The sequence below is a fragment of the Gobius niger genome, assembly GCF_951799975.1.
Source record: "Gobius niger genome assembly, chromosome: 14".
In the NCBI taxonomy this organism is placed as follows: domain Eukaryota; kingdom Metazoa; phylum Chordata; class Actinopteri; order Gobiiformes; family Gobiidae; genus Gobius; species Gobius niger.
In genome coordinates, this window is record NC_136865.1 from 14,214,806 (window position 1) to 14,239,104 (window position 24,299).

General features: G+C 41.5%; 1 protein-coding gene across 1 annotated transcript in view; it reads left to right on the forward strand.

Annotated features, from left to right (window-relative positions):
* csmd2 (CUB and Sushi multiple domains 2) overlaps window positions 1-22,085 on the forward strand; it is a 212,126-nt gene extending 190,041 nt beyond the window's left edge. The window contains exons 50-72 of the mRNA XM_079571186.1: window positions 74-262; window positions 783-968; window positions 1,966-2,160; window positions 2,405-2,578; window positions 2,662-2,835; window positions 2,949-3,122; window positions 5,160-5,348; window positions 6,046-6,219; window positions 7,061-7,243; window positions 8,587-8,763; window positions 10,147-10,326; window positions 10,961-11,134; window positions 11,228-11,401; window positions 11,720-11,793; window positions 12,224-12,335; window positions 12,787-12,966; window positions 14,743-14,808; window positions 15,803-15,964; window positions 16,492-16,604; window positions 18,017-18,104; window positions 19,643-19,775; window positions 20,039-20,216; window positions 20,980-22,085. Of these exons, the coding sequence (XP_079427312.1) occupies window positions 74-262; window positions 783-968; window positions 1,966-2,160; window positions 2,405-2,578; window positions 2,662-2,835; window positions 2,949-3,122; window positions 5,160-5,348; window positions 6,046-6,219; window positions 7,061-7,243; window positions 8,587-8,763; window positions 10,147-10,326; window positions 10,961-11,134; window positions 11,228-11,401; window positions 11,720-11,793; window positions 12,224-12,335; window positions 12,787-12,966; window positions 14,743-14,808; window positions 15,803-15,964; window positions 16,492-16,604; window positions 18,017-18,104; window positions 19,643-19,775; window positions 20,039-20,198 (3,431 nt within the window). The 3' untranslated portion in view covers window positions 20,199-20,216; window positions 20,980-22,085. The remainder of the gene's footprint in view (window positions 1-73; window positions 263-782; window positions 969-1,965; window positions 2,161-2,404; window positions 2,579-2,661; window positions 2,836-2,948; window positions 3,123-5,159; window positions 5,349-6,045; window positions 6,220-7,060; window positions 7,244-8,586; window positions 8,764-10,146; window positions 10,327-10,960; window positions 11,135-11,227; window positions 11,402-11,719; window positions 11,794-12,223; window positions 12,336-12,786; window positions 12,967-14,742; window positions 14,809-15,802; window positions 15,965-16,491; window positions 16,605-18,016; window positions 18,105-19,642; window positions 19,776-20,038; window positions 20,217-20,979) is intronic.
* Window positions 22,086-24,299: the final 2,214 nt, after the last annotated feature.

A 24,299-nucleotide genomic window follows, 5' to 3' on the forward strand; every position in this document is an offset into this window, starting at 1 on the left:
CCGAATGACCACAGCTGCCAGCTTTGTGGTAAACTGAACTGTTTTGCATTATTGTATTGTTCTTTCATCCTAGCTGCTTACTGCAGTCCTCCCAACAACCCTGTGAATGGCACGGTCCACAGCCTGACCGGCACCAAGCTGGGCAGCACCCTACGCTTCAGCTGTGATCAGGGCTTTCGGCTGATCGGTCAGAGCAGTGCCACCTGTACCCGCACCGCACATGGCATCTACCAGTGGAACGCTCCCGTGCCACTGTGTCAAGGTACGTGTCCAAGACCTACATATTCTGCACACCAATTTCTTTTCTTTATTTTTTTTCCCCCGATCACCCATAGACTTATGTGTGCCCCTGCCTATATCTGAAATTATATGATCAAATTGTAGAATATCATGAACACAACTTATTCATTATTGACTGACTCTCAATCATATGGAATTGCTTTGAGTTAACTTTTACTTTGCTCCATGAAGTTTACATCCAAATGCTGTGAGCAGGAGAGAAACCATTACTGTTAGGTCAACTCTGCACCAGGTGTAATCACTGCATGAATTCTGCACGCTCTCCCTAGATTTGATTGTTTACTGTTGTGCAGATGGCTGCCCAAGCTAATGTTTGCTGCACATCAATACCAGCTCAGGGACGGTGTTTGTGCAAAAAGCCCATTGCGGGATAGGCCCTCTGCATACAAATATCCCTATTAAATACACTTTGCTACCTAGGTCTTTGTCTGCCGGCGTTTCATTCTCACTCTCATGCTGCGTCTTGCCTCTTCTCTTTCCAGTCATGTCTTGTGGAATGCCTGTGCCCCCCGTCAATGGCAGTATTGTTGGGCAGGACTTCTCTCTGGGGGCCAGGGCCACGTACCAGTGCAATCCGGGCTTTAGACTGGCAGGACCTGTGACCACCTCGGTGACCTGTCAGGAGTCTGGGAGGTGGAGCTCCATCGAAGCACCTCCGAGATGCATTCGTGAGTGTTTCAAGGATCCCAATACATGGATCACAATGCAAAACATAATTAGAAGGTGCAATAATATCTGTTCCAGGAAGGCTGAGCACACACTACACCATTTTTTTGTCTGATTTTGCCATAATTGTCAGTCACAGTGAGTCTTCCCGAGTCATGTCTAGTTGAAGCAGAGGATCGGGTCTCGTAGTGTTGGGGGATTCACGGCAGGACTCACATTCGAATCGTGTAATGTGGGCAGCAGACATAGGGTGAATTTACCATCCCAAAAGTGTGTGAAAACACACACAAAGCAGTGGCCAATAACAGAGTGGAATACACACAGAAAAATACCACAGCTAGCTCCCTTTTCATTTCTCTATCACAACACAAACAACTACACAAACAACTGAGTAATGGCCACAACCCCACGCAGGCCCAACAGCACAACAAAAGTCCACACAAACCACTTTTCCCAGCCACAAACAGAGTAGAGCATCACTCATTGTGTTCTGATTATCTGATGTTCTGAGCCACTGTCCATTTCCTTTTCTTATTAAATCCAATGGAAAGACGTCCCCTAATTTCCATTCGTGACAACTACAGTATAAACAAGATTGTACATCAGCCCTATAGACACATGCTGGGAGCTGGTTAGCAGGCAGCGATCACGTGACAGCGATCACGTGACACTGTCCGAAGCAGGGAGAGAGAAATGTGCCTCTTTTAACAGTAGTGTGTGCCCACCTCAAGTTGTTACTACCGTAGATATAGTGCTAACTTTACAGTAATAGTTGTAAAATAATAGTAGGACTTCATTATGCTTGCGTCTTAGAGATACTGTGTTTAGTTCTGTATGTTATTTCACACAATGTAAATTTATTTCTCTATCAAACTTTTTGTTTTCTCACTCTCTCCTCCTCCTTTAAGTAGCTTTTTATTGAGTAGTAAACTTTTATTATGTGTGGGTGTAAAATATTATGTTCAATATGTCTTATTTTATCTTTTATTTCTTTTTCAGCTGTGATATGCCCAGACATTGGACACAATGCCGTAGAACATGGCAGATGGCGGCTAATCTATGGGACCCAAAACCAATATGACGCACTTATGATGCTTGTATGTGATCCTGGCTACTATTACAGAGGTCAACGAGTCATTCGCTGCCAGGCAAATGGCTCCTGGAACTACCCCAATCCCCGTCCCGCTTGCGACAGTACGTCTGAATAGCTTGTTTTCTTTCAATACATTCATTATCTTATGCTTTCCGCCCGCAAAACAAACTTTATTTTATGAGTTGAACAACATTACATCTGAATTGCCGCTATAAAAAAGACAGATGGCACAAGAAACATAGTGCTCGACCACCAAACGGAAGCGGAAAATCCCCTCAGACGCTTATCATAATGACTCTTTTTTTTATTTTTATGGTAACTTTTTATTTTGTTTTCCTGTTTCAGTCATCTCATGTGGCGATCTTGGGACGCCCCCAAATGGACACAAAATTGGAACGCTCACAGTCTATGGAGCCACGGCCATCTTTTCCTGTAACACGGGGTATACTTTGGTGGGATCCCGGGTGCGTGAGTGCATGTCTAATGGTCTGTGGAGTGGAACGCAAGTCCAGTGTTTAGGTAAAAGTTTCAACACATTTTTTCCACACAAATGTTTTTGTCTATGGCTAAATTCATTACATCTGTGTTGCCTGTAACTCCAGCCGGACATTGTGGCACACCCGAGCCCATAGTGAATGGTCAGATCACAGGAGAGAATTACAATTATCGAGGCAGCGTTGTGTACCAGTGTAACCCTGGATTTCGTCTCATTGGGGTGTCCGTCCGAATTTGCGAGCAAGATCACAGATGGTCGGGACGAACACCTGTTTGTGTCCGTAAGTGTGAAGAATCTATTTTTGTTAGGCTAGTGGTTTTAATCGGTGTGTGTGTTTTTTGTAATTCTAGCAATCACATAGCACTCCAAATGTTAACTGTTTGATCCCTGCAGCTATTACATGTGGACATCCTGGTAACCCTACCTTTGGAGTCACCCAGGGCAACCAGTTTAACCTGAATGATGTTATCCGCTTCGTCTGTAATACTGGATACGTTCTACAAGGATCAGTGAAGTCTACCTGTCTGGCCAACGGACAGTGGAGCAACCCTTTACCACGGTGTAAAAGTAAGTGATCAGAATTTGCACAAGCACACATCAGGTCTATTGTGTTGGAATTGCATTTTGTGATTGAGGCTGGGCGATAGTGCTGTATGAAATCGACTGAGAGATGGTTACACATATGCTTGTACACAGACCATCCACTCCTCCTGATGGTCAGCCTCTGTCTCTTTAATGAAGCAGATACTGTAGTTTTTGCAAACTTATAAAATACAATATAAAGCTACAATGTTTAGATGCACTTGTTTACCACTAAAGTGAGGTTAGGGGCTTAAATTATGACTGTTGGCTGTTGAACAGGCGCAAAATAGCACAATATTAGACAAGGAGTTAACCAATTATTTTGCATCATAAAAGTATATTTAATTAGCCTCCCTTCTTTCTGCCCTCACCCTTAAGAAATGGAACACACATCTGACTCTGGAGCTCCATTAAATGAAACATGTGTGACAGGCTCAGAGAGGGACAGCATGCAAGGTCAGGGCCTGAGTGTGACAAGGTACTGACACTAACAGTGATGGATTGACTTGTGAGCTTTAAATGAGCAAGGAAAAAAAAGCTTTTAAGATTTAATTTATTTTAAAAAGTGACAGATGTCTCAGCCAAGGAAAAAAAAACATATAATAGAAGAGCGTTTAGTAACTGAATGATTGCCATGCATTTAAAAAATAAAATAAAAGTTCCCAGTGCTCCATAGCAAGACGGGTTCAATCCTCCGGCAGGGCGGGTGCTTTCTGTGCTCCGTTTTCCCCCACCACTTAAAACATGTGCAATAGACCAGGAAGACTGAGTTTGTGTTTGCGACTGTGGGACAATGGATTCAAGCCCAAGGCTACAATCTGGCGTGCCGTGCTTACATGCAAGAGTCCCATGTGTGTTCTTTGACATGCCCTGCCCCGATCAAATAAACAAATGTTTGTCGAAAATTGTGAATAACTAAATGAGCCTTATTGCCTGCAACAGATTCATGGAACATACTTTGTACTTAGCAACTAGATGTCACGGCGGGTCAGCGAGCTACTGGACGGAATACATTAGCACCACTTTTAGACTTGTGATTTATTTTAGCGATCAGCATGGGAGACTGAAAATGAGAGCGCTTGAACATGCATTAGCATACAATGAATTTATTTTCGGCTCTGTCATGGGGGCAAAGCTGCCAAGGCAAACCAAGGAATAATAGCAGCATTGGCACCACTACACTGTGTTTTCTAGCCAATAAAGGTTGCGTTTCTTCAACGTGTTACCGTTATTTGAGTTGTATACAGTAGATGTTTCTGATGATGTTGTTTTGATATTTGTGTCAGGCGGGACGGTCCCACAGTGGGTTGTGCTCCTGCCTCAAAGCAAGGAGGTTCCATGTTCAATTACGGGCATGTTCTTTCCATCTGCATACGCTCCCCAGTTTCTGTGTAGGTTTCCCATACCACTAAAACGGGTACAAAAGGATCCTCTCTGTGACTACCACTGCAAGAACCGGCCAAATATCGGTTACAAAACATTAAGCTGAGCCATCGACCTTTACAGTTGATCCAAGGGCATTTATATTTCCAAAACCGTTGTATCAATTGCTGTGGAGGTGGGGTAAAACAGAAACCATCCTTCTCCATTCTGTTATGTGCTCTTCCTTTGTAACAGTAGCCCCCTTCGGTTGATTTTAGCTTCGTGAGCCCTTCTTTCCTTCTCTCCCACTCTAACTCTGTCCATCTGGTGCCTCTTCTCCTGCGACTTCTCAATCCATCAGCATCCCCACAGCAGCAGGAGACTGACTCTAATGAAGCAAATGTTTATTTCCGGAACCTGCCTCCCCCATTTAGAATTGGGTGAATGAATAGTTAAATGACAAGGGAGAAGCAGTAGATCATGAAGAAAAAAAAAAAAATCGATTACTATTTGTAAAATATGTTTGAATAAATTCATCTTTTTAAAGAAAACCAACATGCATAATATTAGAGCCTTAATCCATGGTTTTGGTCTTTTCTGCAAAAGGTTTATATATTTGTGAAATTAGATACATTTTAGTATTTGTTGCCTTGTTTCTAGTTCGGAACTGCACTGAGCCAGGCCAGGTTGACAACAGCATTAAGCAGGTCATATCCAGTGGACCCCATCGCTACAGCTTCCAGACCACAGTGTCGTACCGCTGTAACCCTGGATACTACCTGCTGGGCACCAGCTCCATCTCCTGCCAGGGCGACGGCACCTGGGACCGCTCTCTGCCCAAGTGCCTGTGTGAGTAATACACACCTAATTGTGCTTGGCATATTCACTTCTGTGGGTCGATTAGGACTTGTATACTGTGATGTTGAGCTTCAAGAAATGTATAATTTAGTTCTTGATACGTTGAGAAGACCCTTTGCCAGTGGTTCCTAAATATCAGCCCTACAACCTTATTTCAGTTTTTCATTTGGAAAAGATAGAGATCATAACAAACTTTTCTGCCCCAAATTCTGATCTGATGACTTCACTTTATCTGTTCACCAGGGTCTGTTTCATTTCCTAATTGCCTATAAATAAAGTAATGGCTCCATGAAGAAAGTTGTGTTTGAGGAAAGAATTAACACTCAGCACACTTTGTCTAGCTTCTGTCTATAAAGGCTTTTTATCAAAAAATCGTTTAACAAAGTAAAACAGAGAATTTTGATCATAGAGGCGTGCCTTGCTTTTTTTGTGTTTTTTGTTTTGTTTTTCTTTATAAGAAAGTCAAACAGAATAATTTGTTCCACATTGTCCTGCATTGGAAGTGCTTTTAGTATCAGGGTCAAGGTTTGTACAAGTTCCTAGAATTAAAACGATCCAAATAATAAAAACATGGCCGAAAAAGTTGTAAAACTCAAAACCATTTAAGGAAACCTGTTCATGCACTGTTTGTAACCAAATAAAAAAGTGTGAAATTTCAATGCACTCTATTTCCCCTGTGCTTGGACAGTGGTGCTTTGCGACCGGCCGAGCATGCCTCCCTATGGGCAGATCTCAGGCGACCGCCGCACAGTGGGCTCGGTCATCCGCCACAGCTGCATGGGCCAGCGCACGATCATCGGCAACACCACCCGCATGTGCCAGCTGGACGGCCAGTGGAGCGGCTCACCACCACACTGCTCCGGTATGCAAAACTACACCCAAATGACAACTCGAATCAATAATGTGTTTGGATAGAGACAACTTATGGTGAGCGTTAGAGTATGATGTTTGATTTTGTTTTGATGAAATTCCCAGAAGAACAAACAAAAACCCCACATTGGCTGGATTCTTCATCAGGGATGTTTTTGGGGTCATCGGGTCATTGTTCAATCACTGTAGCAGGCGGTTACCTCAAATAGCGGTGAATCAAATATAAAGTTATGTTCTTGCTTTATAGGTATCAAGGACAAAGAGTGTGTCCTCTATCAAACAGCTTTAATCTGTTCACATTAGGCAAAGTAACAGTTGCCCGCTTTAGGTGGAGAATGAACCATTATAAAAGCTTCTGTCTCTTACTTCCTTCTTATCTCTGGCTCTAATATGCCTATTTGCCAAAAGGCTATGTGTTCAAATGAGCATTCCCACGAGCTATAACGCAGCGGCTCATGATATGCCAAGACAGTAAAATAGCACACTGTAAGCCTAATGTGCTTTGGAATTAGAGGGTGCTACTACTTACTTTATTAGCATGGTTTGCCTGACTTTTACCTTGTGACATGTGTACACTGGATTACTAAACAGTTTGCAAGCTAATCTGAAACAAAATAAGTTGGAAAGATATAGTTGTTGTTCTGACCAGCAATACATGGGCTGAACAAGAGCATTTCTAAAAATTGACAAGACTTACAGGAAAGCCTAAGTACCACTTGAAGCAGAACCACAGTTTGAGAACCACTGAGTTGCAGATGAACATTAAGAACATTTGAATCTGCCCACAATTGTAAATCATTCGGTTAACTTTTCTAGTTGTCCGTCTTTTCTAGGTGATTCTTCTGGACTGTGTGGAGATCCAGGTGTGCCCGTCCATGGCATCCGCCTGGGGGAGGAATTCAAAGTGGGCAGCGTGGTCCGGTTTAGCTGTGAGCCTGGGTACACACTGAAGGGATCATCAGAGAGAACATGTCTGGCCAATGGATCCTGGCTTGGCACGCAACCTGAGTGCCATGGTAAGATTACATCTTCGTCAAACATACACATATTTCAGTCATCAAACTATCTGAATGGAAAACAATACAAGTGCACTTTATTTGTATCATCACTGGGTCATAGAGATGCTCTTTAAAAGGTTTGTAAGTGAAAAGCAGATATCGTATTTTCCGGACTATAAGTCACTCCAGAGTATAAAAAAAAAAGCATAATGAAGAAGAAAAAAACATAAATAAGTTGCTCCGGAGTATAAGTCTCACCAGCCAAAAAATGCATATTGAAGAAGAAAAAAGCATAAATAAGTCACTCCGGAGTATAATTCACACCTGTCACCCTGGTGCACCGTTGATAAGCCTCTCCCGGCAGCACATTGTTCAAGCACCCATTTGCGAACTCGTTCCTCTAGCTGTGGCCATCTAGCTTTAAGCCCGCGATTAGCTTTTTTTGTTTTCTTCATTGCAGTAAGATTAACCTCTGCTCTTCGCCAGTCCCTCACAAGTTTCTGGCTCACTCCAAACTTTCTTTCTGCTGATCGTTTGCCATTTTCAGCTGCATATTTCACTGCTTGCAGCTTGTACTCTGCAGAATATGATTTGCTTTTTGGGGGCTTTGTGTTCAGAGTTGCAGATACAGGTACACCAGCCTAGAGCGCCATCTAGCGGCCGTCAGGGTGAAAATATAACAAATATGTTAATTTGATATATAAGTCGCACCTGAGTATAAGTCGCACCCCCAGCCAAACTATGAAAAAGTGCCTTACAGTTCGGAAAATATGGTAATATAACATGTCATCTACATTTGGATTTACAAATTGTACTTTTTGTCTCGATTTTTCACCACATATACCCTAAACCTGCTTTTCACTCCAGTGCCGCCTCCGCTTCACTAAGTTTAATGTCCTCTCCGGTGTGAACTGTGCCCAGTAGTCAAGGTTGCCCACCTGTTCTCAGTTGGCAGTGACTTCAAGGACCAGACCACATCTGGTGCTAACGCGAGGGCACGGCTCAGGAGAACTCAGGGCAAGCTGGAAACTGTAATGAACAGAGCAGGGCGCGTGATTGGGCTGATACGAGTCAATTTAGGATTTGTACAGGCACGCATTACACAAAGAAAGTAAAGATGTTGTGTAACAGCAATAACAGAAACGCAAAAATACAGAGTATGGCTGCATTATATGGAAAACATTTCAATATTTGATGAGATCTATAAAACAATCTAAAAGCTCGAGGGATTAAAGGCATCATTGCAGCCCTAATACAAGGCTTTTAGAATGTCATGTGTGCAAAAGGACATCATTGACATCCTTTTCTCGACCTTGATCTTTGCCTCTCTGTTATTCACTCCTCTTTTCTCTCTGTTTTAGTCATGTCTTGTGGAAATCCCGGAACTCCAAAAAACGCCCAGATTCTGATCCACGACGGCTTAACTTTTTCCAAATCCATCACTTACTCCTGCAGAGAGGGCTACTACTCTACTGGGCTCCTCACCCGACACTGCACTGTCAACGGCACTTGGACAGGAAACATGCCGGAGTGCTCATGTAAGCTTTCTGAGTTTGTAAAAGCATGTCGTCTTATTTATTTATATATTTATTTCTTTTTCTATTTTCTTTGTAAATAATATACAGGCATTAGGGGTATAAGTTTGTCGATATGAGATGGACTGACAAATTACAGTGTTCAGTTTGAATTGCTTGACTTCTAGATATTCGTAAAAGGTCTTAACTAGTGCTGTCAATCTATTTTTTTAATTAATCAGATTAATCACTCTTTTGAAGTATGATTAATCACAATGCCTCTCATTAATTTTTACATAATTATGTTTATTATTCTAGGCTTACATAACATGCTATGATTTTTAAGCCTTCAAGCATTTGTGTGAAAAGGCTAAATGCTTACCATTTAAAATCTGTTTTTCCTAATATATGCAAATGTCTCTTTGTTTGGAGCATGGCCCATTGATTGTGTATGCAACACTGAATGACCTGCTCTGTATTTCAGGTAGCGTGTGCACGAGGTACAGGAGTGTGTTTGGTCAAATCATATGATGCCATTAAATTGTGATCAAACCATGCACTAATTATGTTTGGACTAATTGTGTGTTAAAGCGTTAACTTTGACAGTCTAATTTCGGACCATTTTAACAGGATTTTGCTCATAGATATTGCAGTAATACTACATTTTCAATCCGTTGTGCTATAAACTTATATGATCAACCCAAGAATACAGAAGAATAGTACACACCTTTTGTTCATGACATTCTTCAGGTTCATGTCACAGTTCCCTCAGTGCACCGGACTATGAGTGCCTTTTTACCGTGTTCACAGAAAAAAAAAAAAAAAACGCAGCTTCTGTGCAGAGCTGGCTGACCCTGGCAAATAGAGGTCATACAGGAGCACTTTCTCCTGAATAGAGGGGATAAAGCCTAAGCAGTGCCATTACAGATTTCAGAAGTCCGTAATCCAAAAGAGCCAAAGGTTACATGTCGAGGTATTCATATACACCCATGCGCACGCACACACGTGGTGAACATGTGCGAATGCATGTGAGCCTTAGAGCGGCCCTTTTTCTGAAATGTTTTGTTTTCCCGCACACAATGACATTCATACGAGTAGAGTGGGAAAATTGTTGTAATTTATTTCCAACATGATATTCTACAAGTCACTGAGCGAGTTTTGTTTGGAGAATATTGTTCCATTCTTTCTGTGTCTATTTTATCGACTGCAGTAATGAGCATACAGAGCCCGTTCATTTTCAGCGTTTGCAAGATAAGGTGGGCATAAAGCACAATATAACCTTGACGTGATGAAGAAATCTCACTCAGATGAATTTTTATAGACGGCTTTCATTATGCAGCGCAGTCAGTATAGTTTTGTACTTTTGTGGTCAATTAAGCATCTTCATCTTGTGTGTGTCCTTGGTAGTGATCAACTGCGGTGACCCCGGCGTGCCAGCCAACGGTGTGAGGCTGGGGAGGGACTTCACATACAACCACACAGTGAGTTTTCAGTGTTCACCAGGGTTCACCATGGACGCCGACCGAGCCTCCACTCTCATCTGCACCAAAGACCGCACCTGGAACGGCACCAAACCACACTGTAAAGGTACTCAAATACTTGTTTATGCATTATCACTACAGTATTGTGATTATTCCAAGGCGAGACACTGCAGGTGAAAACATCGATGCTTATTTTGTGACATTTTGACTATTAGCGAGCTGAAGACTTCAACAGCCCAATGGTCCCTCATCTATTACATTTGACATGTTTGGTATCTATGTGTACTGTGAAAGGCGTCCTAGATAGCGCTGTAATCCAAATACGGTAATTACCTTTCTGGAAGACAGCCGTGGCTATATAGCCCTAGCTATAGATGGGGGAAATATACTGGCGCATGCACAGACGTTATTAACCTGTTTCTCTACATTTCTCTAAGTTTTCCATACACTTTCTCCAAACTAGAGGTTGACCGATATGGGTTTTTCTAAGGCTGATTTTTTTTTTGTGATCTTTATCAGCCAATGCTTGGCAGTTTTTTTGACAACCTCTACACCTTTCCAGTCTTGTGCTAAGCGATATTTTGATAAAATTGAAAAAATATCTTATTTATGTTAGTAATCCACAGCAAACGTTTCTAATTGATATCTCTACATTTATTTATTTCCTATTCACCTGCAGTGTCTCGCGGCCTTAATAGTACCATGTAAAGTAATACCTGCATTTGCTTTGTTTTTATCAGCCATTGTGTGTGGTCCGCCTCCCAACATCCCCAATGGACAAGTTGTTGGAACAGACTTTGTTTGGGGCTCCAGCATCAGCTATTCCTGCAACCAGGGTTACCAGCTGTCCCTGCCCACTGTACTGATGTGTCAAGGCAATGGCAACTGGAGTGGAGAGAAACCTCAGTGCTTTCGTATGCTTTTTGTCTTTTTATTTCTGATTTTGAATAGTAGGACTTTTTTCTTCGACCCATTGACCAACAACTTCTTTTTTTTTGTGGTCACAGCTGTGTTCTGTGGAGACCCAGGCATACCGGCTCAGGGCAGGAGAGAGGACAGAGGATTCACCTACCTGTCTTCTGTATCGTTCTCCTGCTACTCGCCATATGTGCTGGTCGGCTCTGCTCGGCGCTATTGCCAGTACGATGGTATATGGAGCGGCACTCAACCCTCCTGCATAGGTACTGCTCGTTGCCTTTATTACTTCAATACCATTGCTAATGAGCTCATGTTTTATCAGGGGAAATTGGCATTGGCTCAAGAGAAAGAAAAAAAAAATTAGACCATAGAAAGATACTCATTTTAGAAAAACAGCAGTGTAGATGAATAGTTTTATTACTGTGACTCAACTAATGGGTTGTAGGTCAGTTTCGGCTTTACGCAGTTTTCTTTTGCAGTGTGATACTTCTATGCATCTACTATTTTTTTTTGTGGAGTTTATTTTTCAATAGACAAAGTAATCTTGATCCTTAACAGCTTCTGCCTTTTTTTTTTTTCAGATCCTACTCACACTACCTGTGGGGACCCTGGCGCCCCTCTGTTTGGCAATCAGAACAACAGCCAAGGCTACCAGGTGTGAAAAGAAAATTCACTTTTTATTGATTATTGTCTTTTCTGTCTCCTTCTGAAACTTTTTAGCAATACTGCCATAACTCTGACCTCGATTCTGTATATCTGAGAGCCATTCAGCAGTCTGACATTGTGATGAAGCGTACAAACACCAGATTTGATATGGTGCTCTTAAAAATAACGTCATGTTTGATACACTTGCACAAAAGGATGTTTTTCATTCAAGGCTTTATTTGATTCTTTTTTTTTCGTCGCATTATCAGAGTGGGCCTTTTATTCGCAAATTGTATTCTTTTGTGCTGCGCATAATAGTGTACAATTTGATATGTGTCCCACTTTTTGCCTGGGTTGAAGCTGAGTTATACTTTTGAGATGGAGATAAACGTTGATGTTTGAATATGCCCTGAATTCATTCATTTTGTTTTCCTTTTCAGATAAGCAGTACTGTATTCTTCAACTGCAGAAAGGGCTACTTACTGCAAGGCTCAATATCTCGAACTTGTCTACCTAACCTCACATGGAGTGGCTTTCAACCAGAGTGCATAGGTCAGTAAACCAGGACTTGAATGTTGTTTGACTCTTAATAATTCAAAAAAGCAGCATCACACACTCAAGTAGCCAATGTCCAAAGGTATATTTAATAAAGATTACGTTTTGGCAGAGCCTTCTTCAGATCATTTTCATGTTTTATCTTTTGAATCTTCCTATTTCTTTTTTGACAAAACTATACAGACGTTAAAGGCACTACACCTAATTTGTACCTTTTTTAACCAAATTACAATTTTTTACAAAATAACTTCATGGGGCAAAAACAATATAAGCTTGCAAAAATATAACAAAAGTCAGGCAAGGGGGCTTTAAATCTTAGTTTGGGTCTTAAGTAATTACTTTTTTATTCACTTTTTATTTTGATTTAAGTTTTGCTTATTTGTACTAAAAAACTATGACAGCATTTGTAGTATGCAGTAAACCCAAAAATGCCTCCTCCTCCCTGCAGCTCACCACTGTAGCCAGCCGGAGTTGCCAGCCCAGTCTGATGTAAGGGCCATTGAACTGCCGTCTCTGGGCTACACTCTGATCTACACATGCCAGCCGGGCTTCTACTTGGTCGGAGGGTCAGAGCACAGAACCTGCAGATCTGATGGAAGCTGGACAGGGAAGCCACCAATCTGTGCAGGTAAACTTATACAACTTATACATACAATTCTGTTATTGTATCTTTTGCATTTACATAGTTCCCTTGAAATAGAAAATTCATGTGCCTAACAGTAACTGTCCAAGGTTTACTTTGCTTATTTCCCATTTTTATTTTGTAAAGTAGTTCATAGGGAAAGTAGGGTCACCCAAAGCTTTCACAAGGGGCAATTCTTCATTCACTCAATACTTAGTTGTGGTATATGCAGCCACAGCTACCCTTGGGGTAGACTAACCAAAGCTCTGCTGCGCACATCTCCGACCACCACCAACCACTCACTCACATGGGCACCTGGTATTCCCTCACAGTCCAGTTACTAACTAATTTTTTATTTTGTAAAGTAGTTCACAGGGAAAGTAGGGTCACCCAAAGCTTTCACAAGGGGCAATTCTTCATTCACTCAATACTTAGTTGTGGTAAGCTTCATATGCAGCCACAGCTACCCTTGGGGTCGACTAACCAAAGCTCTTCTGCGCACATCTCCGACCACCACCAACCACTCACTCACACGGGCACCTGGTATTCCCTCACAGTCCAGTTACTAACCAGGCCCAAACCTGCTTAGCTCCTAATCTGACGAGATCAGCATTCACAAGGTAATAACGGTTGACTGCTGTATTTAATAATTTCAACGTCATTGTTTATAAAATACAGATTATTAAGGGAAAAAGATGCTGTCTTAACAAATCTGACTTGACAACTGATAAAAAATGTAACTGAAGAAACGGGTGATGATGATGAATAATCTTGTGCCACTCTAGCACACATGCCAGTTTGGGACTGCCCATCCATCACACAATTACCTCGGCCAGTATTACAGCCTCAGTAATTCTGGCCACGGTATTACACACACGCACACGCAAGCACGCACGCACGCACACACACACACAAACACACAAACTGAGGCATTAACAGGGGTGCAAAACTTGATTAGACCAATACATCCCATTGATTCGGTTTGCACAAGTACTCCTTATAAATGGTCAGGCTGTGTTAACAAGGTCTCCCAGATAAATAGACTGCCGTTAGCACCCCTCATAGCGGTAGCCTAAAAAACATATAGGAGGAAAGGAGGCCAATCGACATGCAATTATCTGGAGAAGACGAATGCTAATGGGGTTGTAGAGAAAGAGTAAGGTGATGGATTCAATGCCACACTGTTGCAGAAATATATCGAGGTGTTGGGTGTTTTTAAGGTGCTGAAGGAAGGGAGAAAAGAAAGAAAACTGGCCTCAGCACATCGAGATTATTAACTGCTCCTCTGGGCTCGGTGATAGAAGGGCAAATCAAAAGAGTGGCAGCCCATAAAGCACAAGGCTGTCTGGGACTGTGTGTGGGATATGTGCATTCATAACTTACCACTAGTATAACTGTCTTTGTTTGTAGTCCCTATGTTAAGGCTCCCAACCTTTGCTGTGGGGCCCCGGCGTGGGTGTGTTTACTATTGCCATCGCCCCGCAGCCTGCTGGGAGTAAGCCATTATTAAAGCGCTTTCCTGGAAGCTGTGAAAGTGTCTATGATTGAGCCCACGTTGTACAGTAGAGCAGAGGACTCCCAGCTGCTCCACTCCTCGTGAGTCACTGGCACCTCTCGCTGTGGGCACTGGGGGGTTATTAGGAGTAAGGCTTGTCACTAAGCGGGGCATTTTGACCCCTGCGTGGGACCAGCGAGTGTACCAGGAAATGGGTTTTTGTGCCTTCCGGTGAGGTCAGTGTGTGTTTCTGTCGTAAAGTGTCCTCTTCCCTGTCTGTCCTGCAGCGGATAACCGGCCGAGTGGGAAGAGCCCGGTGGGGACGGTGCAAGAGCCACCTTCTAAATTACCAGGTATGATGTTTTTCTCACAAAATCCCCAAACTATGAAGGTATTACAGTGATAAGCTATGGTAGCTTATCAGGGGGGGGGGGCTTATCGGTTTTTGCCTGTTTCCCTTTGAAGAGGAAATATTACTCATACGTAAAACATAAAAAACATTATTACTAGTACCTCTTTATTTTTGTAAACTGTAAAAAAAAAAGTACAGTATGAAAAGATTTGATAATGATTGAGAAAAAGGGGCTGGTCAGGATTATAAATTGGTCAAATCAAACTTACCGCTTTCAGTGGTGGTTAGCAGCTCGAAGGCGCCGTGATGATCACACTTTAGAGTTACAAAACGAGTAGCATGTGCATCAGCTGCTGGATCAGCATTTTTCACGTGCGCACCATTCTCTCATTTACATATAAGACGTATTGTAATATCTAAAACTGTAATATAGGAAGCCTCAAATGTTAAATTCATTGCAACATGCTAGTTGGCTTAGTTGGCCTGTCTTGATAAATGACCCTCTTTGTACGCAGAACTGCTTATGGTTTTTAAGCAGATCTGAATAAATCATGTCCGTAGAGGCCACAAGCACCACTGCAGGTGTCGTCGCATGTTGCGTTTTTTTTTACTCATTAATTGTCCGTGAGAGTAAATACTACGCTGACAGAAAAGACAAAGGGAGAGAGGGACATTGTACATCCAATTACATAATGGAGATCATTTTTTTCACTCAAACTTGGCTGTAAATACTGTTTAAGTGGTGCTAGCCTGTTAGCTTCTTCTCTTCTCCAAAGAGCAGAGCGGTGACGAAAATGTGTGTGCTTTTTGTGCTTTTGTATTTAAATGTATGGGGTTACTGTCTTTGTCATTATGTCATTGTATTTTTAGTGTGGCAACCTGTGTGTCCAAGACAAATTTCCTGCAAATCCAGCTTCTGACTTATTTCCTGCCTTTAGAAGTACTCTGCCTGATACTCATGAATCTCCTCCGTCTCATGTTCTGGTTCCTTTTAGTCCCTGGGGGTGTATTTGCAAAGAATTCTCTGTGGAGGGGTTCTTACGAGTACCTGGGGAAGAAGCAGCCGGCCATGCTCAGCATCACTGCCTTTGAGCCCTTCAGTAACCGCGTTAATGGGACACTGATTGACCACAGCGGAGTGGAGCTCAAACTGGCTGGTAAGAAAAACACAGACGCTCAGACTTTCATTTGAAAATTGTTTAAATCATCTATAATAACTGTTTTCGAAGTATATGGGAGTGTTTACCCCAAGCAGCAGACTTTTTGATATGGCCCTCTTAGCACAATTATGGTGCAGCTGTGAATATAAAAGATGGCATTTGAATTTAACTGTGCGATACTCCATTTCTATTGTTTGAGCCGCTATAGCGCCACAATCAAATTATATTGTGAAACATAAAGCCTTTCACGTCCTAAGAGAAACATACACCAACACCTACTGTGCCATTTAAGCAGTTAAGCCTCAAATAACCCTTTTTACACGAAAAAGCACAATTTATGCCATGATTCTGTGCTGTTCCTGTACAAGTAAAAATCATCAATAAATTGAAGAATGTGATATTTTGCAGATTTGTTCAGTTCAAAGACATCCCAGTGATTCAAATTCCAGAATCTTATATTTACAGTTACATCATACTTGCAAAGCTCTCAGGCCCTCCATTACAGTAACCACTGTGTGTTGCAGGTACATATAAAAGGGAAGAAGCCCACTTGTTGCTGCAGGTTCACCAGATCCGCGGCCCCGTGGAGATCTTTGTCAATAAGTTCAAAATTGACAACTGGGCCCTGGACGGACATGTAAGTGTGCGCTCGGGTCAGCTCCACTTGGATTTTTCCCCCTGGTTTAATTACGCACATATTTCACCTCTCTAAGACACACAGGCTGTCTGATGTTCTATGAAATATACAGGGCACACATGCACAGTAACCTTGTCACGCCCGAGAGATATAGGGCCCGGCGAGAGTTTTCTCTTTAATTAAAATGTCAGTTAAATCATTGGCTGGTAATCAGGATTCCGCGGCACGGCCCCTCCTCTCGCAGAAGCTGTGCTCCCTCATATTCTCCTCCACCTCAGGCCGTGAGAACACAGTCTCGGTGAAAAAGCAGGTCAAAGAAGTAGTTTGATTCTTTTTATGCTGTCAATGGAAAAGTCACTGTCAAACCCATTTTCTATTTTAGTCTTATCGAGGTCTCGAATGATGAGCCAGTCTTGCATTAAAGCATAGGCACTGCAGAGGGCTTTTATTATATTAGTCAGTGGGAGGGACTTGTTGTGGTACCAATTGTGTTTGTATTCAACACAAACGTACCACGTTTTCCGGACTATAAGTCGCTCCGGAATATAAGTCGCACCAGCCAAAAAAATGCAAAATGAGCATAGAGGTGTAACTGCAGCGTTTACATGCCTCTCCCGGCAGCACGTTGTTCAAGCTCCTATTGGTGAACTCGTTCCTCTCATTGTGGCCATCGAGCTTTTAGCCCGCAATAAGCTTTTTTTGTTTTCTTCATTTCAGTAAGAGTAACCTCCGCTTTTCGCCAGTCGGTCACAAGTTTCTCACTCACTCCACACTTTCTTTCTGCTGCTCGATTACCGTTTTTTTAAATCTTCAGTGGTACAGGAGTAGCAGGTACTGGTCCACAAGCCTAGCGCGCCCTCTAGCGGCTGTCAGTGTGAAAATAACAAACATTGTGATTACATATTTTGATGTATAAGTCACACCTGAGTATAAGTCGCACCCCTAGCCAAACTATGAAAAAAAGTGTGACTTAGTCCGGAAAATACTTTTCTTCTATTTGGGGAAAACATATGACAGCTAGCAGGTAGCATAAAATGAAGACTGTAAAGTATCCATTGCAAGACTGTCTCTAAAGCACGATCAATTGTATTAAGAAAAAGACGAAGCGTGTTTTATTGTATTCTGGGTCTTTACATTCCCCTGACTTGTTCACTGTGGTTTCAGTTTCAGACACTGGCATATAGGCAGTGTAAAAAGTCCAATATTTCTCTTGTAGTCGGCTGTAGAGTGCTGTTTGTTCTCTTGAGCTGAAAAACGCTGTATTAAATGTCAACCGTGAGTGTGCCTCTCAGCTCTTTGACACGATATTTCATTTTGCGAGCACACCAGCCACTGACACTTCACAACTGGCTCCGTCGTGCGGCCCTGGATGTGACACATAAAGTGACTGTCTTCTGCTTCCTTCTCTCTAGGTGTCCTACATCTCCTCCTCCAACTCCTTTGTGTATCAGGGTTTCGTCAAAGGGAAGGGCTTCGGCCAGTTCGGTCTCCAGAGGCTAGGTGAGTGAGGCAGCCACGGAATCCCCCCCCCCCCCGCTGCTGTGAGATTGATATGGCCCTGTTTTCAATCGCCGAATCGCTCGACTAAACTTAATTAGACGTTCTTTCACAGCGTGTGCTTGACTTGTTTGGATTCTTCTTTAGAGTGCAAAGTGGAAAACATTTTACTTAAAGTATAGCTGTAATTTAACGTCAGGGGGCACATCTCACTTTATAATCAGCGAATGATAGTTTAAGTCGCACTGGCTAGCATTTTGAACCTCAAAAAAAACCTTATTTTGCAAGTTTAATATGCTTCGAATTTCTTTCTCCCCATTCAGTATATTTTGAGCACGGTCATGGCCAATGTGATCTTGATTTATTTACTCTTCACATAAAAAAATCTCCCAAAACTCCCCACACAGACAGATTTCCCATAGCCTTGCATCTGTCAGTAAAGTTTACTACCATAGAGTATCATTAAAGAGGCCTATTATGGCAAATCAACTTTTTTCAAGCTTTTTTAACACGTTACAATATTGTTCTCACATCATAAACATACCTGGATCGCAGCTTTGAGTAATTTTTTAATCTTCCATAATTGCTATTCTCAGTTTCGGGATCCAAAACTGGCTCTCCATCATTCCCATTTAGGCCATATATGATGTACAACACTGGCATTTGTAGAATGTGATGCTATACTTCGGTCTATAATTGGAAGGTCTACAATATCTGAAGGAAAGGCCCCAAACAACCAGGAAAACTAACCCGGGTATTCTTCTATCTAATGCTATATTTTCTAACAGTCATGCCTGTATATGATGTGACAAAACTTACTATAGTCATATAACATACAATACATTATGGTTTTTTTCAGTAGAAACTTCAGTTCAGTCCTTTGCATCCCCGTATCTGGGTGCATTTGCCGGGGCTTTTAGTTAATAACGATAAGTCTTCGAGACCTTTAGAAGCAAATCCATGCGAACTCAAGAGCCTATCATTCTGCTGACAGACACAAGACTTCAGTGTTAAAGAGCGATCACATGGGAGCGGGGAATTTGAAATGGAGCGTAAAAGGATGTGGTGTTAACATAGATTAAGCATGGGCTGGCATGATAAAAGGATATGGAAGAGAAATGTCTTGTCATGAGAAGGGCGTCTCAGCAGCAGGTGTGGGACATCTCTCCGGCTCCGAGTGCTCTGACGGAGACAAGTGTGCTTATTAAAAAGAAGACTTTGGGGCGTGTGCCAGGGCATTATGGAGATTTGTGCTCAAGCTTCTGTCAAAAATGACATACAAAGACCTTAGATTACCTGCCTGCAAGATATTCTCTTTTCTTTTATTGTTACCTGTGTCAGCCCTTGAAAATAAATGATGAAAATGATCAGTTTTTAAAAAAAGGAGCTGCCCAATGGCTAATCGTTTATATAGTTCCTGTCAACATTACAACATATCTAGTTTCTGATATATACTTTTGGTTCTCCTGGCAACTAGGGCACGGCAAGAACAATAGAAAGAAAGATGTTTAATCTTTCATCTGTTTCCATGTTTCTTGCAGAGAGTTTGGATCCCAGCAGAGAGAATCCAGGGTACAACTTCGCCTCCAATAGTAGTTCAGTGGCTGCAGCCATCCTAGTGCCTTTTATAGCCATGATCATTGCAGGCTTTGCTTTGTACCTCTACAAACACAGGTAAACATCCACAGAGACATCTGGCATTACAGGTCTTATTTTTCTTTCATGTCTTTTTGTCTGATCCACACCCACACAGACAATATAGTGTGACTGTTTTGATATCATATTTTTCTTTAGATCTTATACTCCCAGTGAAAATGAAACACATTGATTTTGTATCGGTGTTATTAGATGGTAGCCAAACAACTGAACACTTACAACAATTTGCTTTTATTGTATCAGCTTCAAATCATCTTTTTCTTTTTGTTGCCATATTTCAGAAGAAGACCCAAAGTCCCCTTCAATGGTTATGTTGGCCATGAAAACACTAATGGCCGAGCTACGTTTGAGAACCCCATGTACGACCGCAACATCCAGCCCACCGACATCATGGCCAACGAGAGCGAGTTTACTGTCAGCACAGTGTGCACAGCTGTATAGCAACTGCTTCCTCCACAGGTAAAGAGTCGTTCAACAATAGTCTGCCCTATATTAGTGTGAATAGAAGGGTATGATTAGCCATGTGATGTGTAGTAAATGTGAAAGGATTGAAAGGAGGGGTTTGCTGTAGTTTATTATTAGCTGCATGGAGTGTGATGTGAGAGTTTGAGGAAGCAGGGTATTAGAACATCTCCTTTAGCAGGAGTTGGCCATGTCAGGCCCGGGAGCCAAAACCAACCCCCAGTCTGTATCTTCTAACTCCACAGATGCGTCTCAGAAATGTAATTACACATTACACAGGTCTACTTTTACGGTACAACAGAACTAATTCAAATAATGTCAGTTCTTTTAGAAACTTTATAGAAAATCCCCTCTGATTTGTCCCTATGATGAACAATGGTAGTATTTTGTGCAAAATAGCACTCGAGTTTGAACACGGGAGGGCTTGGCCTTTTCTCTTTTGGAAAAAAAAAAAAAAAAATCAGCCCACTACTAATAAATGTTGCCATCCCTTGCCAGGCTTCCTGGTCTTAAATGGTTGATATTTACTGCCCAATACTATACTTCTAGTTTCAGTTTCGTAGATTTCATAGTCTTTATTTAGATGAACAGGGATTATTTGGTTTTGTAAATATTTCACATGTTGTTTACCATTCTCTATGGTTTACTTCTGCAAATGTACTTCTCTGTGAAGAGGTGACAGCACATCTATGTAGTTGAATTTAACTTTTCTGTACCTTCTGTCTTTCTTGTTCTTGCTCCTATGCAACCACTACATCAGAGCACTCATTCCTGATTCCTACAGAAGACGGAGACTGCCTGCCAAGAGAGGACACCTGTGGATCCTTGAGCAGAGGGCAAAACAAAGATTATTTTATTTGCTGAGACACACCTATTGTGTCATAAGCTCATATGCCCACAGGATGCTATGGAAGAGAAACCACGTGAAGACATGACTTATATAAATGCCAACAACACAATGCTTTCCAACTTCACCTGGTTTCTTAGTCGTTTGCCATGTTTGGAGGACAAGCTACCTGAAACTCCTGCAGCTCGAGGAAAGCTGATAGCCAAGCTGTGATGACTTTTCTCCCTGCGTGACATCTAAACCCAAAGGGATTTTTAAAATGGTCAACTTTGAATCAAGAAACTTGACCAGTAGCTATGGGACGTCTCTGTGCAAATGAAGTGTGGAGCCACAGAGAGACAGCCTGGACTGTTCATCCATTTTCCCCTGTTTTCGATTTGGTTTTCTTCACGCAGCGTTCTTTACTGTGGTGAGTTATTGGGAACCCTTTTCTTTTCTCAAATGTCTGCTCCAGAGGCTGGAGAAATCTTTCATCCTCTGGCTTTTGGACGAATTAAAAATCAGTGAGTTTTGAAGGCCTTGTTGGATGTAATACACTCCATCATGACTTTTTTTTTTCCTTTTTTGGCTGGAGTCGGCAATGTGTTTCTTTCTGCTGAGGCAGCTGTGTCCACGGGAGGTTATGAGGTGGCTCTTCTTAAAAAGCACTTAGCGCTGTGTTTTCTTGGTGTAAGGAAAAAGAGTGTTGATTTCAGGCCACATTAGAGCAACCGGAATCTGACGCAGAATATTCCTGATCCATCAATTCCACCACAGCATCAAGGGTTCCTCTGTGGGGGGGAAACAGTCTTGACAAGACTGAGATATTGCACTCTCAAATCCATATCAATCAGATGTAATGTATGTAAGCTAAAGCAACCTCAATTACTGAGGAAAACTTTTAACAAAATGACTGAATTATATTTGTTTTCCTAGTATTGTTCCATCTCTGGCGGTGTGGATGTTGAACCGTTTTGCGTAAATTCACAATGAGCAGGTACAACACTGTCAACCCAGGGGGTGACTTGTTTTCCTGTGGGCCTTTTTATAAAATTTTGTGCCATTCATGCATTCTTATACATATTACTATGCATTTATACCCCTAAAATATTGCTGTTTTTGAGCCTAGCATTGACCTATCCTTGCATCTATTCTTAATTAGCCAGTTGTTTCAGTAAAAACACACAAAAATAGAAACAACAACTGAATAGAACAAAATACAGAAATGTGCGCTCTTTAAGGGTCCTCCTCTTTTAATGAAGTCTTCTGCCTCACCTATAGTTTATCATTTTCCTCTGAAACGCCGGCCTTTTGAAACCAATAACTGTATTGTTCCTTCAATCACTTTCACTTTGAGTCAGTAATTGCTTTTACAATTTTATTACTTTAAAGGCTCTCCGCTTATCTCCGCGGTACAGATAGAATATTGGCCCCATTGCTCCGCTCTGGGTGTGAATTGATGGGAAAGGAAACGACTGAATTATCGTGGCCAATGTGGTACTTTGGGTTCATTTTATTTCTCAGAATGTTTGGAGAGAAAAAAAAAAAAAAAGACATGCCAATCCATTATTAGAGGACATGTTTGGTTGGGGTGGGGGTTTGTTGCAAGGGCTTGGCGCAGATGTGTAGTTTGGAGAAAGTGACAGAATATGGCGACTTTTCCGCACGTGTGTTGACCTTTCCAGCCTCCCAACATGCACTTTACATTCATTCTAGTGCCTTGGTACAATCTCATGATACGGACATCTGAACCGTCTATAGTGGCTCCATTTGTGTTCAAGAGAGACAATGTCTATTAAAATATTTTATAAATTATATTTGGTCCCACACATTTTTTCACAGTATGAGAGGTACATCAGTGGAGGAGAATATTGCAGAAAGAAGGAAAACTGCATTTACTTACAAAAATATATATTTATTTAGTTGGGATAATTATGGATTATTGATTTTATTTAACGCATAATAATCACCAAATGACTAAACATGTCACAGTGAGCATACTGAATCTTGTATATGCTTCAACTACTGATAAGCTGATAAACTACTGATATTTTTTGCTTTTTTTTTTTTTTGTTTAGAATAATGTGACCCTTATTTCTTCTCTTCTACATTTTCTTCCATGCTGTTATGCTGTTCTATTACTGTTTTGTTTGATTTATGTTTTCTTTCTTTTTTTTTTTTACCAAAGAAGAAAAAAGTTAAACTTGACCAAATCACAGATGTCATATAAATAAATAAAACAATATTTTGATTGCAAAAGCCACTGTTTTACATAGATTTATTTGGCCTTTCCATTCCAGGATCACATCCGCCGGAGTTGATTGGTGTATCGATGTACTTTCCTTCTCTGTTAAACTCTTACTGTATACAGTGTATTGTACTATATTGAACTGCACCAAACTGAAACGGCGAGCGAAACTAGTTGCAGTGGTCTAATAATAACAAAGAAGGGACGTTTTCTTTATCATTTTCAGTGCTTTATCCAACTCTATTTTCCTTTCCGTTTGCTGCTAGTCCTAAAAGTTCCCCCGAATGATCAGTTGTGAGCTGAACTTGCCGGGGAGTCTTTGTGGGCAGCAGCGGGATATTTGGTTCTCTTTGCATATTTTAAGACAGAAACTCGTTCATCCTCGACTCATTTTCTGTTATCAGCCCCACGCAGCACTGGGTTCTCCTGCTCACCATCTTTTCCATAATGAACCGGGCCAATGCCGAGGTCTGTGAGTTCTCATCTAACTTCATGGATATTTCTCACAGAGCCAGCGGAGTGGAGAGTAGTCCAATCCGTCTGCTGCTCCAGGCTTCTCTACTCTATAGGAGCAAAATCGTGCTAGAGTCAAACATGTGCAGTATTTTTTCTTCTTTTGCCATTTTTTTAAAAATATTTTAATTTCTCAAAAACACACAAATGTGGTTTGGGATTACTGAAAAGTTTGTTGAATGTATTTAATTGCTGAGCGTGTCAGTATTTTAAGCCTATATGTGTTTGAAAAATAGAATATTATAAAATGTGCTGAAAATATTTTAGAAGGCCACCGTGTTTTCTGGACTATAAGTCGCTCTGGAGTATAAGTCGCATCAGCCAAAAAATGCATAAGGAAGAAGAAAAAAAACATATAAGTCGCTCTGGAGTATAAGTCGCACCAGGCCAAAAATGCATAAGGAAGAAGAAAGAAATATATATAAGTCGCTCTGGAGTATAAGTCGCACCAGCATTGGCAACTACCTGGGCATGGATGCTTAACTGCACCGTT